The sequence below is a fragment of the Melozone crissalis genome, unplaced genomic scaffold (genome assembly GCF_028551555.1).
Source record: "Melozone crissalis strain CALT ecotype California unplaced genomic scaffold, PUWL_Pcris_2 ptg000005l_1, whole genome shotgun sequence".
NCBI classification, from domain to species: domain Eukaryota; kingdom Metazoa; phylum Chordata; class Aves; order Passeriformes; family Passerellidae; genus Melozone; species Melozone crissalis.
This window is the reverse complement of record NW_026535783.1, coordinates 2,374,671-2,391,244: the sequence shown is the minus strand read 5'-3', so window position 1 is coordinate 2,391,244 and position 16,574 is coordinate 2,374,671. Positions and strand designations below refer to the sequence as shown.

The 16,574-nt window shown below is 41.5% G+C and overlaps 1 protein-coding gene across 1 annotated transcript in view; it reads left to right on the top strand.

Moving 5' to 3' along the window:
* The window catches only part of MEGF10 (multiple EGF like domains 10), an 86,364-nt gene that overhangs the window by 51,594 nt on the left and 18,196 nt on the right, over window positions 1–16,574 (top strand). Inside the window, exons 10-14 of the mRNA XM_054287317.1 lie at window positions 253–427; window positions 1,287–1,407; window positions 3,793–3,956; window positions 6,431–6,533; window positions 15,849–15,995. Coding sequence (XP_054143292.1) covers window positions 253–427; window positions 1,287–1,407; window positions 3,793–3,956; window positions 6,431–6,533; window positions 15,849–15,995 — 710 coding nt within the window. The remainder of the gene's footprint in view (window positions 1–252; window positions 428–1,286; window positions 1,408–3,792; window positions 3,957–6,430; window positions 6,534–15,848; window positions 15,996–16,574) is intronic.

Below are 16,574 nucleotides of genomic sequence, written 5' to 3'. Positions count from 1 at the left end.
AGCCAGGCTGGGCTGGGCTGTACTGCAACGAGACGTGCTTGGCGGGCTTCTTCTTGTTTTGGGTTTTTTTTTTGTTTGTTTTTTTGTTTTGTTTTTTGTTTGTTTGGGTTTTGGGGGGTTGTTTTGGTTTTTGGGGTTTTTTGGGGGAGGGTTTTTCGGGGTTTTTTGGGGGGTTTTTTTTTGGTCTTATGTAGAGAAAACAATACTTATGCCACATGTAGTCCTGAATTACTGAGTCAACCTTCCCTTCAGCTGTCACCCCATGTCTGGGGAGTGCTCCTGCAAGCCAGGCTGGGCTGGGCTGTACTGCAACGAGACGTGCTCGCCGGGCTTCTATGGGGAGGCGTGCCAGCAGATCTGCAGCTGCCACAACGGGGCCGACTGCGACAGCGTCACCGGCACCTGCACCTGCGCCCCTGGCTTCGAGGTAAAAGGGTCTCACTTCCCCATCCCACAGCTTGTGCAGCAGATTCCGCAGGGTGCCACCCCGTCCCTTTCTCCTCCGCCGCGGTACGAGGGAAGTGAGGGTGTTTGGGTGGCACAGCTTGTGCTGCAGGATCCTGAAAAATCAGCATTTCTGGTCGGGTCTCACTGCTAAAATAAAGGTATTATCAGAAAGGGAAGTTACTTGCTTTATAAGATGTTGGTAAGAACATTTTTAGAAGGAGAAGTTATTTGCTTTATAAGATATTGAGGGCGTGCTGTTGAGGTGTAAGTGAAGACAGGAACGATGGGTTTCAGTCATCAACTCCTCACGCTCCATCCACAGAAACTCCAGCCAAAAGCACTTCTTTTTATACTTCAGGACAGATTATTCTGCAACTTTTACACACATTTGCTGTTACATGTGCTTTGGATGCTAATCTAACATTTTACAGTATGACTGTTCTTGTGAAAGTAATAACTGAAAACGTCAGCCAAATTAGCTCTTAAAAATATTTTACATACCCACATAATTTACCATTAGACTTCTTTCTTACTGTGTTTTAACTTCATAAAGAGCTTCTCTATTGTTGCCCCCTGATCCACCTTATCTAACCAGGTGCTATGTGACTTGACCTCTCAGAGCAAACAATACAAAACTAACACTTACTGAAAATAACTTTAAAATACTTCAAAAGCATGAAAAGTGTCCCTCTCCCCTAAATTAAAGAAAATTTAGTGACAGCCTAGGACATGCATGGGCTGTATTTTTGCTGGCTTTTGTATCACCTGAGTCAGTTGTATTTTCTGAGCCGCCTCAGTTGGTTTTTAGGCTCTTTTTAGACTCTTCTTTTATAATTCAGGGTGCATCTTGTGGTACCCCTTGTCTCCCTGGGACATATGGCGTGAACTGCTCCTCCGTGTGCAGCTGCAAGAATGGGGCCACCTGCTCACCTGTGGATGGCTCTTGTGCCTGCAAAGCAGGTAAGTGTCTCCTCAGATGGGTTTCATTTCCCTGTAACTCTAAAAATTAAATTGGGTTTTTGAAGCAGAGAAGAGGAAACTTAATGAGAAGCAGACACTTGATGCTTCTGCTGCTCTGGGAGGTGAAAACAAGGAAAATGGGAAGAAAAGTTGTTTTCTGCGCTGTCAGGAAGTCTGTGGGGTGTACCCTTTATCTGATGTCAGCATTCCTAATCAAAATCAAACGGAATCCCAGAACGATTTTGTTGGAATTACATAACTTTCGTATTTTTTTTAATTAATGGTTTTCATTAACTTTTAATAACTTGTTTTTAATTAATCATAACCCATATGTTTGACTATAAGCAGTGTGTTAGTTTTGAATCACTTTTAGCCACAATTCAGCAAAGTTTGTCATAAGCAGCTGTTGTGGGAATACTTGGAAAAAGTTACTGAAACTTGATGTTTTCCTTGGCTAATTTTGACATGCTTCAATGAACAAAGCCTGGGGGAGGGAGAGGGAGAGAGAGAGAGAGAGAGAGAGACGTGTTGTTTAAAATGAATACGAGAAGTGCAGAATTTATGGGCTACAAATACATTTTGCAGAAACCAGAAGATGAGGAAGACAGCAAGATAACTGAGACTCCACATATGTGTATTGGAAGCTCCCTACCTGTGCAGAAGATAATAAAAAGAGTAAAAAATACAGATTAATTAGCCTGAGAAGTGAGGAATCCATTACCAATAGAGGACAGAATGCTACGTAATGAAAGAGAATTACATGATTTAGAACCAATGAATAATAATTTCTTTGTTTGCTAAAAATGGATGAATAAGTGAAAAAGTTTTGTGTCTGCATCTGTGTGGAGGCCAGAATTTTGTCAGCCACACACACCCAGAGACCCTGACCAGGAATAAACCAATGCCTAATTTGCTGACACAGAACAGTGTTAGAGGGGTTTAATTGTAACAAGGATTTTGGAGGATTTGGTAACAGTTTGGGATGGAAGGGACCTGAAAGATCATTTTGTTCCACCCCCAGCCATGGCAGGGACACCTCCCACTGTCCCAATGTCCAACCTGGCCTTGGGCACTGCCAGGGATCCAGGGGCCAGAGCCTGCCCACCCTGCCAGGGAACAATTTCTAATCCCCAATATCCCATCTAAATAGAGTTTGCTAGACAAATATCCACTAAACTTTTCAGAGACTGACACTGTTAGATCAGTTACGCAGCAAATGTAGAATTTCTGCTCTTTCTAGAGACAGTGTGGCTGCTTTAACCCTGTTCAGGTTGATACTGCAAAGCAGCTAGCTGATGAGGATAAAAATATTCCTTGCAATGCAGAATCCTATCTTCCTGTACCCCATGCAGTTTTAATCACACTACAGTGAAAGAGGACAGCAAAAAGTAAAATTAAACCGAACCTAGGTACTTGTCATGTAAACAAAGGAAGGTAATAAATCCTGGGAAGACAGCTGAGGGAGAGTGACTCAATTTCCTAGTCAAATTACAAAAAATACATTTTTTCCTGAAATGACCCCTGAATTTGAAGTTATCAATGAAGCACGAGGCAGCCTGATTGCTGTGCATGTGTTTTGCATAGCCTATTGATCAGTCTCAGTGCAGAACTATTTTTCCCTCCACTTACTGTAAACAAGGTACAAAATTAGAAACTTGGCCTGTGTCACTGGTGATGGTAATATGTGACTGACTGCCTCACACTGTTCCTCTTGAATGTGATGGATGATCACATATTAAAAAATCTATTCCCATCCCAGTCTATCCAGTCTGCAAACCACTGGTATTGGACATGATCAGTGGTGAATGCTGCATTTTACAGCTATTTTCCATTACATTTCTTTTTGTATTTGGAGAGAAGTATACAGAAATCCTCTAAAAGGTCTTCTGTGTTTCCTCAAAGGATCCAGTTTATGCAATACTTTTATTTTTTCTCTTTTTTTTTTTTTTTTTTTTTTTGTTAGATACATGTTAAAACCATATTACAGGACTGTCTGAGTTGAATGTTGGTGGAACAATTATGAAAGCAGCAGCTTGAGCCTAGGGAAAATATTCCTAATTGTTTCCAGGCTACACCTTAACACTCTCAGTGTAGTTTAGAGCTTCTCAGTGAAGTGTCAAGGTGTCTCTATTTCCATTTCAGATCTTCCATCAGTCTCTTTTGCTTGTTGGCACCCATCTGCAGATGTGTGCTGTGCACAGATGTTACAAGGTGCCCTTGAGCACCTTTGTTCCAACCTGGACAGGCCCTGAGCTGAAGCAGCTGATAAATCCTGCAGTGAATTTTACCCCAGTACTGCCCATCTCAGAGACATGAAACATCCTCTGAGAGGAATGGGGGAAAACCTGGTTAATTTCTGACTTTAATCCCTTTTATTTTTGTCAGGTTGGCATGGTGTGGATTGCTCCATAAATTGCCCCAGTGGCACGTGGGGACTGGGCTGTAACCTGACCTGCCAGTGTCTCAATGGAGGGGCTTGCAATGCTCTGGATGGAACCTGTACCTGTGCCCCAGGATGGAGGGGAGAGAAATGTGAGCTCCCGTGCCAGGTACTTTAATAATTCCACTGAATTTTGAGGTTTTTGTGGGAGAGTATTGGGCAGGGAGGGGCATCTGCCATTCTTTGTCTCCATGGGGATGAGTCTCCTTGGACCACACAGGATGGGGTGCTGGGTCAAGGACAGGCACTAAAAATTTCTTCACCAAATGCTATCAAACTGCTACTTTCAAGTGTAAATAAAAAGAGAAAAATACAAAAAATACGCCCCAAATCAAATAATCTCATTTTAATTACTTTTTTCCTTGTCTCTGTTACAATATGAACAAAGAATTTTTATTCCTTCTCAGTCAAAAGTGAGAAGCTACTCTTACCACCAGTTCCATCACAGGTCTTCGTGATGGAAGACCTTCCCCTGTCAGTTGTTAACTTTTGCAATATATCTGCAGAGCAGGTTGTTGGTTTGATATAACTACAAAGGAATCACCTGAAGGGAGCACACACCCTGTAAATATCACATTTCAGCTTCTTTCAGTTTGGACAAGCTCTACTGAGCAATGACATGATGAGAGTAGCTGAACTACAGCAGAATACTGGAAATCACCTCATTTTCAATGAAATTTTTTTCTGCTGAACTGCACTAGGAACGCTCAGGAGTGATTTTTTGGGTCTCTGCTTTTGGTTTTAAGATGAAGCACTCCTGTAGTGAGTAAAGTGGCAAAGAAAATGGAATATATTCAGGAAAGCTGCTGGCAGTACCACCTGTGTGCAGTGTTTCCAGCAATGCATATGCATCAGAAGACTGATTTTTCTGTTTCCTCAAGCAGCTTTGTTTGTCACTTAGTGCCTGATTCTTAGTGCCTGATTCCCAAGCTGCTTTAGCTCTTCCGAAACTGACATTTAAAAAATATATGTATCATTTCAGAGCAATTGCATCACTATCCCAAACTTTTTCTGTATCAGATAACTCAGCATGCCCAAGCTCACTGTCTTCCTCTCCCTCTCTGCATCTGTATCAAACAATGTCCATAAGCGTTTACCTATTTCAAATGCAAATTCTGCTTCAAAATTCCAGAGCAGGGGAATAAACAGAAATTGTTTATTCAAATAATAATAAATATAATAATTTATTAAAAAATAGTTCAAGTACTTCCAGTTGTCTAAAATGTTTTTCATGTCTGAGCAGAGACTTCATTTAAATCGGTATATTTCAATTTGTTTCGGTAACTTCAGAACATTATTATCACTGCTCAGATTGTTGTTCCAGATTTGAACTACAGTTTGGACTTCAGTCCAAGTACATAGCAGGCTAAAAATACTGCTTTTCAACAGCATATTTGAGGATTTCCTTTCATTCCAAATCTGATTATATGCAAAGGAAACGCTTAATCTTTTCTTTTTCTGTATGTAAAAATGTATTGTTGAGATGAGTGAAAGGCTCCTTACACTGAAGTAATGTAAGATTTTGTTCTACTTTAGACTTGAAAGACTGGCAGTTGAATAGCTAAATCCTGTGGCACTCGGTTGAAATGTATGCATGAACATCAAAGAACAGCAGATTAATTTTCATATAGGTTTTATTCGGATTTTTAATGTGACTGACACTAATTTTTAGCTTTGAATGTAAATTATTGGGGTTTAAACCTGACATGATTTTTTTTCCTTTTTTGCCTTTGCTGTGGGTGACCCTGAAGTATTACTGTAAATTATACTGGCTTTTTTCCCATGCTCTTTTTTTAAATTTTGTTCTGCCACTTTTTATTCAAGATCAATTGACTTCTATACTTTTCCTTGTTTGGAGATTGTAAAGAATCTGCTCTTCTTAGTTTCTTGGGTTGATTTAGTGTGAAATTTTCCACAAATCTGTATGCCAGCTTCCATGGAAGCAGCAAGAAAAGCAAATTCAAATGTTTAGATGTTTCCCATGAAAAAAGAAATACACCAACAGAGTGATTCAACTTGTGACTTTCATCTCTTGTTGGTTCAAAAAATGTTGCATAGGTAAAAATAAAGTTTCATTTTGTGCACTGTTCCACAGCCAAAGATTATCTCTTTTTGATGGAGTATTCATTGTAGTGCAGAGAGAAATGTTTTTAATCAAGAGAAATGTTTCTAATTAAAAGAAAGTGATAGTTTGCTTTATTTATGCAGTGAACCTCACACTGAAGGTATCTTGTAATTTAATGGGTTTCACTCATTTTCTTTAAAATTAAACCTCTGTGTGGTACCCATTTTGACCCTTAAGCAGAGATCTCAGAGTCTGATGCAGAAGGGAGACTTAATTCCTTTAGTCTGGTATTTTTCAAGAGAGCATAATTCATTCTTTATCTTCCCCCCTTTAATGAAAGAACGAAAGCGAAGGATGCTGACACGATCCAAACGCCGCAAACATTTTACATTATTAACAGCCCGGGGATTCAGGAGAGGTCTGTGGCTGCTCCTTGAGGCCGGGCTGACCCTGCCTTGTCTGTGCTCTGGCTGCCAGCTGCCCTCACCTGCGGGCTGTTGTGTTCTCTGTTGCCACAGGATGGTACCTACGGCCTGGGCTGCGCCGAGCGCTGCGACTGCAGCCACGCCGACGGCTGCCACCCCACCACGGGCTACTGCCGCTGCCTCCCGGGATGGTCAGGTACACACACACCCCTGGGGAGCACACCTGGTCAGATGGTCAGGTACACACACACCCCTGGGGAGCACACCTGGTCAGATGGTCAGGTACACACACACACCTGGGGAGCACAGAAACAGAGCTCCCCCCCAGAGGCACCTGGCTTTGGGGGAAGAGGAGGAGTTGGTGAGGCTGCAAGGGCAAAGAGCCCCCCCGCTCTGTAGCTGCTATGCTGCTCTTGTGACTCAGAGGTGGGGAAGTTTTCCAGTGTGATCTGCACAAAACTGGGAATGGAAAGGGAGAACTTTAAAGCTTGGGCACGTCCGCTACACAATTCCTTACAAAAGTGGTGATGAGCTGTAAATATCCATGGTTGTTCTGGCAGCTTGGGGGTAAAGCATCATGTACAGGAGCTCAGGAGGCTTTGTTCAGGCAGCCAAGAAGAGAACAAACCATTGTCCCAACTTGTCAGCCTCCTAACTTGTCTCAAACCAAGACAGCTGTGCTGCCATTTCAGTGTCTCAACCCTTTTTAAGTTTCTCTGTAGATATTTTGTCCTCTACAAAAATTTTCTCACAATTTTTTTTTTTTACAATATGATTTTAAGGACTACTGTCACTGGAATCATTCACCAAATTTTTGTTGGGCACTGTTGTTGCACCCTCTTGCTAGTGGAGAGCAAGACTGTTTTTTTTTTTTGAAAACGTGGTGGGACTGTGCAGAAAGGCAGCTATCACGAAATGTTCCCTTTATCTCTAGGAGGGAGTTTTAGGTCTCACAAGGATTTCTAAGCTTTAAATTTGGAAGAGCTCTTTGATCTTCTGTAAAGTTTAATTAACACTGTAAGTTTGCCCCTCTTGGAGTGTTCCAGCTGCCTCTCTGTGATGCTGCAATGTTGCAAGGATCACACAGGTCTCACATCACCTGTCTGTGTGGGCTCCTTCCAGTTAATAATGAGAAGTCAGCATGAAAAACAAACCTTTAATGAGCAAAGCATGTTTGTGCTCTGAAAATCAGTGATTTGTGTTTTATTTGTGATTTTAGACATATTCCACTCTTCTATAAACTAATGTTTAGCCTAACTGATTATGTAGGTTCATAATAGAATTGTTTTCTTTTTATTTATGGTGCTTTTAGACAAAGTAGGTAGAGGTGAGCTTATAATCTCCTCAGGTAGGTAGGTACAGTCTTACTATTGTTTTTTTCCCAAACCTTTATTTTTCTATGCTCTTTCTTCCTAGCTCTGTGGATGGATTGCCAGCATCTTGTTTGAAGTACATAATACTTGGTGTCTGCTATTCAGGTTGATTAACCATAGCTGATTGCAGCTTACCTGCTGTTTTTTCTACTTTCTGTTCAGATGAACATGACTTTTATGATAACGGGGGGTGGGAAGTGGAAATCTCTAGGGGATGCAGATACACAGGCACACGAAAAGCTCCTTCTTTGCTCTGGAAAACCAAACCTCTCTGTTGTTTACTCATTTTTTCTGTTTATTTTCTCTTTGAGAAGGCCTGTCTCACCATTTCTTGTTAGTGTGAGTGAGAGGAGCTTTAAAAGCCAGCGCTCACTAACTGAGGCAGGAATTCTTTGAGTTCAGTTCTCTTCCCACAGTCTGCAGTGTGATTTGCATCAGCCACTCAGATGCCTCAGGTGTGCAGAAAATAGTAGAAGCTACCTGAGTGAATTACAAGAAAATACTATTAGCCTTATACCAGCTATTGCTGTTTCTCCTGACACTGCTTTGTGTTTATTTTGTTATGATGTCAATGTCCTTAACTTTCAGGTAGTTTTCAGGTAATTGTGTGTGTGTTTGGACTCATTTCCACAAAGTTACATTTGAATCTGCTGAAAATGTGATCTCATAAATTACTAAATGTATTAATCAAAGAATACCCACCATAAAAACATGTGAAGAGTTGCTGATCCTTAATGGTGCACGTAGGTTCACAAGTCCTAAGGACCCAGTTTGAAGTACATCCTGTAAGTCTTCTAAAATTGAGACAGACAGTAAAGGTCAAAACGTGTTAATGAATGGATCCAGGTTAAAACAGGCAGTTTTGAAAGGCTAAATTAAAAATCTAGCAGCATGTTTTATAACACGTTATAAGAATTACCTGGCCAGTGTGATATAACTAACCCAGGGTGTGACAGAGGCTTCAGGTGCACCTTGACTATGCTTGGATTCAGGTATGGGAAAGCATAATCAATATCAATAATGTAGATTACATAATATATAATAAGATAAAGACATAATATAGTAATTTTTTGTAGTGAAATCTTACTTCGCCTTTGTTCTTAGAAGGAAAAATACTTCACAAGAAAGAGACTTGAGGCCTAATTATTGATAAAATGGAGCCCCCCATCCCTGGATGATGTCACCAGAACAGCATGTGTGTGACAGACTAGTTTTGACATGTTGGTGATGTCTAGACACACTTTACAACATCCACAGCATAGCTCACTTTATACTCAGTGTCTGGAAAAAAAAATCCTCCTCCCACACTTCACATGTCAGAGCAATACCCAGAGAGGAATCCAGGCTTTGTGCAGATGCTTATATTTGGAATGATTAAAAAAAAGGAGGGAATGCTTCAGGAAAGGGCTCTCAAATAGCTGTGCTGTAACAGTGCATTGCAGGAATAGCAGAAGATTGTAGGATTAAGGAGGGAGGTTGTGCATAGGGTTGTGTGGAGAAGCAGGTGGAGGTTGTGTGGAAAATACAGGAGCTTCTAAAATGACAGAATTATGTGGCTTGGCCTTTTTTTTTTTTTTTTTTTTTTGTTTTTGGTGTTGGATTTGTGAAAGTAACCATCAGACATACAGATATACTATTTTTGGGTGGGTAGTGTTACCTACCTAGTTGAAAAACAAAGGGAAAACCAGATTTTGGGTTGGTTTAATGCTTCTCTAACCCAAATGAAGGATTTAGTTGCTTAAAGCCATTGATGTTGAACCAGCTTTAAAAATAAATACATATTAAAGAAGCTTAAAAATATGAACTTGTGAGTATCTTTTGGTTTTAAGCACAAATAAATCCATGACGCCCAGGTGAACTTCCCAAAACGTTCTGATGCCATCAAAATAACACAGACTTTCCAAGAAGGTGCTTTAAACGCAGCATTTTCCTCAGCTCTGTGGGCAAAACAGCTATCTGCACTTCCCCCAGGGAATTCCATCAGAGGGAACAGTTTATGTAACTCTTTAGGAGCAGATGAAGGAGTGACGACACAGCTGTCCCAAAAGGCTGGGGAGCAGGAAGCGCTGCTTGGGAGGGAGGGTTGGTGACCTTGGGGTGTGAAGGAGCTCTGGGCTGCTGGCGTGGGCACGAGGACTTGGCCTCAGGTGGTCACTGAGATGGTCAGCACTGAGATGCTCTAAGGTCTAGTTTTGTTAAGGAGTTTTTTTAGTTACTTTTTGAGCATGCTCAGGGTGTTCTCCTTATTAGGTTCTGGGTAGGAGTAAAAGTTCAGTTTTTGACACAGCTATTTTTTGTTAAAATAGTTTTAACACTATTATTGTGTTAAAAGAGTCAAGAAACAGTTAAAATTGACTTTCATTAGATCTCTGTTTTTATTTGGGGTTGCTGGTTTTCATTGGGGTTCTGTTTCATGCTAAACACAAGCGACTTAGGTTTACAGGACCCGTGTTAGAAATCCTGTGCTCTTTTGCAGTTTGCAGAGTGTTTTCCCTCTGCAGCAGCTGAATTCTGCTTAGGGAAGGAAGAGTTAAGGGTGATGTTTTTTTCCTGGCAGCCTGACCATTCCGTCACGTTCCAGGAGCCACATGACAGGATGGCACAAATGAGAAACATCCGCCCACACAGAGCATGATGTCTGCCCCAAACTCCCTCATCCCTTGACATTTTCACTGTATCTTATAAATAACTTCTTTTTCATTTGGAGGGAAAGTTCTTTTTCATTTCTCAGTAACCAGAGAGTGGAAAAGAGTAAGAACTATTAGAAGGGAAAACAGAAGAAACACACAGAAAATATACTCTCCTGATAGTTAATGATAATTCTCCTATTAAATTATACAAAAACTTTTGGGTAACTTCCAGTATAAAGGTATATCCAACACTTCTCTCAACAAGCAAACCAGCAACCACCATGATAGTTTCATCCCTTAATCTTATCTCTTCTGCAAGCAGCTGTCAAAATAAATTTCTCCCACATTTCCTGAAAGGTTAGGGAACTCATATTCTTGCAAACAGAGGTTTCGCATTAAAGCATTAATCAATTAAGTAAAGCAATATGATTAATTAGTCAAAATGGCAAAAGCTTTTTCCCTCCAGACAGTTTATTGGTGTAATTGCAGTGATGTGGGTGCTCCTGATCAGACACCACTGCTCTGCTGCCCCTGGTGCAGCACCTTTGCATTTGTGAGGAGACGTCAACGTCAGGGTAGCGCCACACTTGTTGCTCTCAAAATCGATTTAAAGGCTATGTGATGCCAGGGATTATGAAATACCACCAGTCTGCTATCTGGTACCAAAACAATGGCAGTGGTTTGTGGAGAAGACAGATGCAGGAATACCAGCCCACATTTCACCAGCGGGCAGAGCGTTCACCCACAGGCTGCAGCAGGAGGGGTGTCGGTGACTTTTTCTGTGCTGGACACCTGCTGGCATTACTCAGCTCACCCATCACCAGATGTGTTGTTTCTCTGTCCTTCCATGTGCCTCTGACAGTATTTCTGAGAGGCACATTTGTTGCTGGATTATGAAGGGGAGGTCTGCCATCTGACACCCACCCTGCTGGTGGAAACGCCCAGGTCTGCAGCTCTGCCTTCACCCTCAGCTTTCCATGAGTATGCATTTTTCCCTGTCCTACAAAGCAAAAAAAACCCCAGAATTGGAAGGGTTCTGTCTCACCTTTGCAGCAAAAATGAGCTGCTGCTGTAGCACCAGTGCACCCAAGCCAAGATTCTCTTGTAAAACATAACTTTCCCTCCATTGCCACCAGTTCCACCTGGCCTCCTGAAGGATGAGGCTCCACTGGGAGGAATACTCAGTGAGCTGAGAAATGAAATTACTTCTGAGCACTCTCCCATGATAAATGACAAATTTGCTTTTCAAGCTTGGGGAGAGGAATTCTCCAGTAAGAGTTTTGGTTCCACCCTACATCTGGGTTTTGCTGTGTCCATGTGTCTGTTCTCTGAGCGCTGTCGTGGATTTTTATGTGGAAGAATTCCCACCCTTTTAGAAAAAAATGTAGCTTTAAATCACTGTTTAGATGTACCTGTTTTCTGCCTAGAAGAAGTTGAAAAAGGGAGAAGTCTCATTTGCTGGTGGCTACATAGGGATTGATAGATGAAAAGAAGAGCACCTCTGGAGTGGGTAACAGTATGCAGCAAGAGTGTGGCCTTCAGAAGGATACTGCCAATACCTCAAAAGGGATTCTGCTACTAAAATTTGCAGATAAGGATTTCTGCCTTCAAACTCTGATGTCCTTGTTGACAGCCTTTTGTAGTTGGCTTCTGACCAAAATTTCCAGCCATGACTCTCCTGCTGCTGCAGGGAAGCAGCTGAAGTCTGAACTTCTGCAGAAAAATCTCTGATCCTCTCATTACCTCCTCAATTTGAGACACTTAAATTAATTCCTCTGGCTACCTGCAGCAGTGGAGTAAGGTACCACCCTCCCTCAAAGACAGTGAGGGTACTTTGAAATAGTGCCTGTGACATTTTTCACCACCTCCCTTCCTTTGGGCTTCCCATTATTTGACAGAGGAATTAGGAAAGTAATTCCCACCATGAGAAGTTGCAGCTGCCTTTAACAGAAATGTTAGTTTTTCTCAAGAATGAAGGACAAGCACTTGGACCATAATGAGAAAGCATCATGAGCTTTAATGACACCAGGATTCCTCCAGCTTTTGAAAGTCTTGTTCCTTCTTTACTTGAGGCTGCTACATATCCAGTTTTGCACTGGCACATGGGAAGTACACCAGTATATAAATAGTTTTTAATGCTGAGGGGTTATACTGGAAAGTTCCATGTGTGTTAACATAAATTGCACAGCAAATAAAAGTTCTTCAGAAAAAAAAATACTCTTCGTAAAGTTTGGGTAACCTTTTCTCAGACTAATGGAAACATAGTGAGGTGTAAAACAGCACTTACTCCAACAGTAAATTTGCCTCGGAAGATAGTAAGAAATAATTGGTAATTTCCCTCCCCCCCCGCCCCACTTCAAGTGCTAAAACAAACCAGCTCTTTGTTGATGTGACTCGGGTGGATCATGGAGTCTCAGCTTAAAAATACAGCATGGGGAGTGTGCAAATGCTCTGCTAGCATGGGCAGAAGGAGTGGTATCCCTGAAGAATTCTTCACTTCATTCATGCAATTACGAATGCTGGGGGAATGCTGATTGGGATGTGAGGCCCCCAGCATAAAGCACTGGGCATTAAATGCACGAGCATTTCTTCAGAGCAGCTTAGCTGAAGTTTATCATGACCATTCAGCTATTGCCTAGCAACTTGTGAAGGCCATCAAAGAGCTCTTTGTCCATAGCTCTGGCAAAAACATTTTCTCAGATATCCTTATCAGTATCAGAACCAACATGAAAACTTAATAAAAACAATTTTATTGTGTCAGAGATTAATACTTGCACAAAAGTGTGGCAGTCATCAACCAGTTGATAACACTGTTGTGAAAAGTGAGTCTGATCTTGCTTTGCAAGTTCTGGTAAAAATGCTTTTTTTTCCTGAATAATTTCTGGCTTTTCTATCAAAGCATAGCTTTCTTTGCTGAAATTTCATTAAAAGCATCACTCTGGAAATTAATTTTAAAATTTTTTTAAATCCCTTTAATATTTCTGACCTGTCCTTTCTCAAAAATGCACAGTTGGTTTTTACAACCATAAGATATGAAGCTCAACTTGTTATTTTCAAGTGCCTTGTGAACTTACCTAAATAAATAAATAGTGAGACTGAAAACTATTTTAATAAGTAGAGATGCAGCAAATAACTAAATGATTTCGGCCTTGCTGCATTGGTTCTTTACACTCAAGAGGAGTAAAACTGATTTTCCTAATGATCAAGAGTGAATATAATAAAATTGCAGTGAAACAGAGTAGTTGTCAGCAGTCTTTCAGTGTGTTACGCTGTCATCACTGTTACCCAGTGACATTTAGTGCACACTGTTTATTTGCTAAGTAGAATGATGCCTTTCTTCACCTCCTCGTAAGGGATGAGAGTGGGAGATAAAAAGCAGGTTTTTTCAGTTTCCCTAAGGGGTGGTTTTCCCTGACATGTACTGAAGGAGCCATTTTCCCCCCTTTTTTAGTTTTTAGTGGTATTTTTTTTTTCTGTTTTAAGCCCCGTGGCTCTGTGCAGCATGGGACCCATTGTCTTCCCCATCCCAGCGTGCCCGCATCACCCTCGGACACTCTGCTGTCATAAAGCATGCTCTGTGCACAGATCAAGGCAGTATAATTGAGCCTGGTGTTATTGTATGTCACTGGTCTACATAATCTCAGATAATGCACTTTGGTAGCTCTTGGCAACCACGGGCTTGTTAATAGTGACCATTATACACTGGGCGCCGCTGACACCCATTGAGGCTGTGAAAAATGGCTTTTCTGCAGCAGGGTGCACCCAGTGCAGCTATGTGGGATAGGGCAGATAACCCTCTGAGGGGCTCTGCCTGTGTTTGCACAGACTCGGAGACCCACATTCTCGAATTTGGGAGCACCAGGAAAAGCAGCAGCTGGAAGAAGTGGTCTTGTTTGTGGGGGAAGAAAAGGAATTAAATGCAGTGATGTCATAACTGCCCTTGTGCACCAGCATCTATCAAAGTCAAACCTCTCTCTTTAATTTGCTTAAATGAGTTGATGAAAAGTTTGAACTAAACTGCTGAGAACCAAGTCAGCACTGCCTCTCAAATGTAGATGGAGACAGAAGAACGGCAGGCACTGTCTAGGCAGGCAGAAAGTGAAAAAGGAGTGATGTAAGCAGCCTTTCATTTTCTGATAATAGGTTTGTTTTAGGTCAGTGCTGATGACCATGGTGCAGTTAGGGCTTCGAGGTGGCCTGGGTACCGTCTGTCAGTATCTGGATTTTTAAAGGCAGGTGTTGTTCTGTCGTGCTGGCACAGGTTGGTGCAGTCTGTTGAAACACATATTTGACTCCTCAGTCTGTTGATTGTCCAGTGGAGAAAAACAGTTCAAGAGTCTGGAGTTGTACCTTTCCTCTTATTAGAGGGTTGGTGTTTAGATATGGGCAGCTTTGCGAGGCACATGCTGGGGGTGATGAGGAATCACCTCTTAGTCTGATGTATCAGCATACCATGTAATTATTTCTCAGGATTTTTACAAGCGGTGGGTTCAAAGTTAAAAGATTTTTTTTTTCCTTGTCACATGTAAAACTGTTTTGGTTTTTTTAGGAACCTGGCAGCCATTGAACCCGTGGCATATTTTGCTGGAAATACTTACAAAGCAAGACATGGTTGTGGTTGGATCCAGTCCACTTTTCCCTTAGTAGAGGGTTCATTCAGTGGAGGCATTACAATAAAACTTGATTGTTAATGCAAAGTGCTGCAGACACAATAGGGTCTGAGTTCCACGGTGGTGCCTGCTGGCATTTAGCATGCACAGTGCTTCTTAAAAAGCAGGGAAATTATATTTAATGCTGCTGCATTGTGAAGAAAAATGACAAGCAAACAAACAAAAGAACCCAGCAAACAAATTGTGATTGGATGATTGTGATGGGTGGTGTGTGTTAGGATCTATGCGTAGAGATTCAGGTTGTGGCCATTTTACAATCAGTTTTATACTGAAACAGGTTAAACAAAGCACTGGCTGACCAGCATCCTTAACACTGTGGCAGCTCAGCATTTTGGAATGCTCACGTGGTGTGTTTGGAAACCCTTTGTGTGCACTGCATTTTTCCGTTCAGTACGAGGCTGAGCAGTAATCAGCTCACCACTAATTAGAAATCATTCCGTGCCCTGCACCCCATTATTATACACAAGCTATATCAGACACAAAGAATGCTCAGAGGGAAAAGTTCCTGCAGTACCTTCTGCGGTGCATTTCCCAAACATAAAATCTGAAACCAAAAAAACCTTCTTCTGTTTTGAAACAGCCGTTATGGAGGAAGCAAAAGCCATTTATGTGCCTCTCACCAAAGCTGGTGATATGAGGGCAAAGCTGGAATATGAGGGAAATTCACTGTTCTGGAGAAGGCAGGAAAAGAGAGGCAGGTTTATCTTGTGGTACTTTCCTGATGTTAGTGATGTTTTGATAAACAGGTTGTGTGAGCTGTGTTTTAAAGTTCAGCAATGGTTTAACCTAACTGTGCACAAGAGCTCTTCACAGATGTTTTGTTTGTTTGTGGTTGCAGGTATTCACTGTGACAGTGTGTGTGCTGAGGGACAGTGGGGTCCCAACTGCTCCTTGCCTTGTTACTGCAAAAATGGAGCATCCTGCTCTCCAGATGATGGCATCTGTGAGTGTGCACCAGGATACCGAGGCACCACTTGCCAGAGAAGTAAGGACAGCATAAATGCTCTAAAAAATCTTTGTTTCTTCCTCAGTTGCTTGGTAAACATATCCCACAACATCCTAATGCTTTGCTAATCGCAGTCTGAAAGGGTGGGAAACACTCCTTGATTGGACATTTTGTCAAAATACATGAATATTCAGAAAAAAAAAGGGTTACCTGAAATGAACAAATGTTTCATCTAGTAGTGATCTTCTTGTTATGGTAGAGCTTTCCTTTTATTCACTGTGTGTCCTGTGGCACTGTTATGAACATGACTTTCCAAGACATTCATAGGGGATTCCATTCTAAAGCATTTCCAAACATGGTTGATGAGTGTTAAGTTTGTAATACAGGTAAATAAAACATACTTGAGTTTCAGAAACTAAAAGCCTTCCCATTGTCTGCTATCTTAGTTAATATTTGGGGCTTCAACACTTGTTTTGTAAGAATAGTCAGTGAGATCAGGCCCCACAGTAAGCAGAGAATGTCACATGTACCCATGGCTCCTTTTGAAAAACTTGTCTGGGTAAAGTACAAATTTCACAAAGAGAGATACAGATGAACTAAGGAAACTCATGCCAGAAT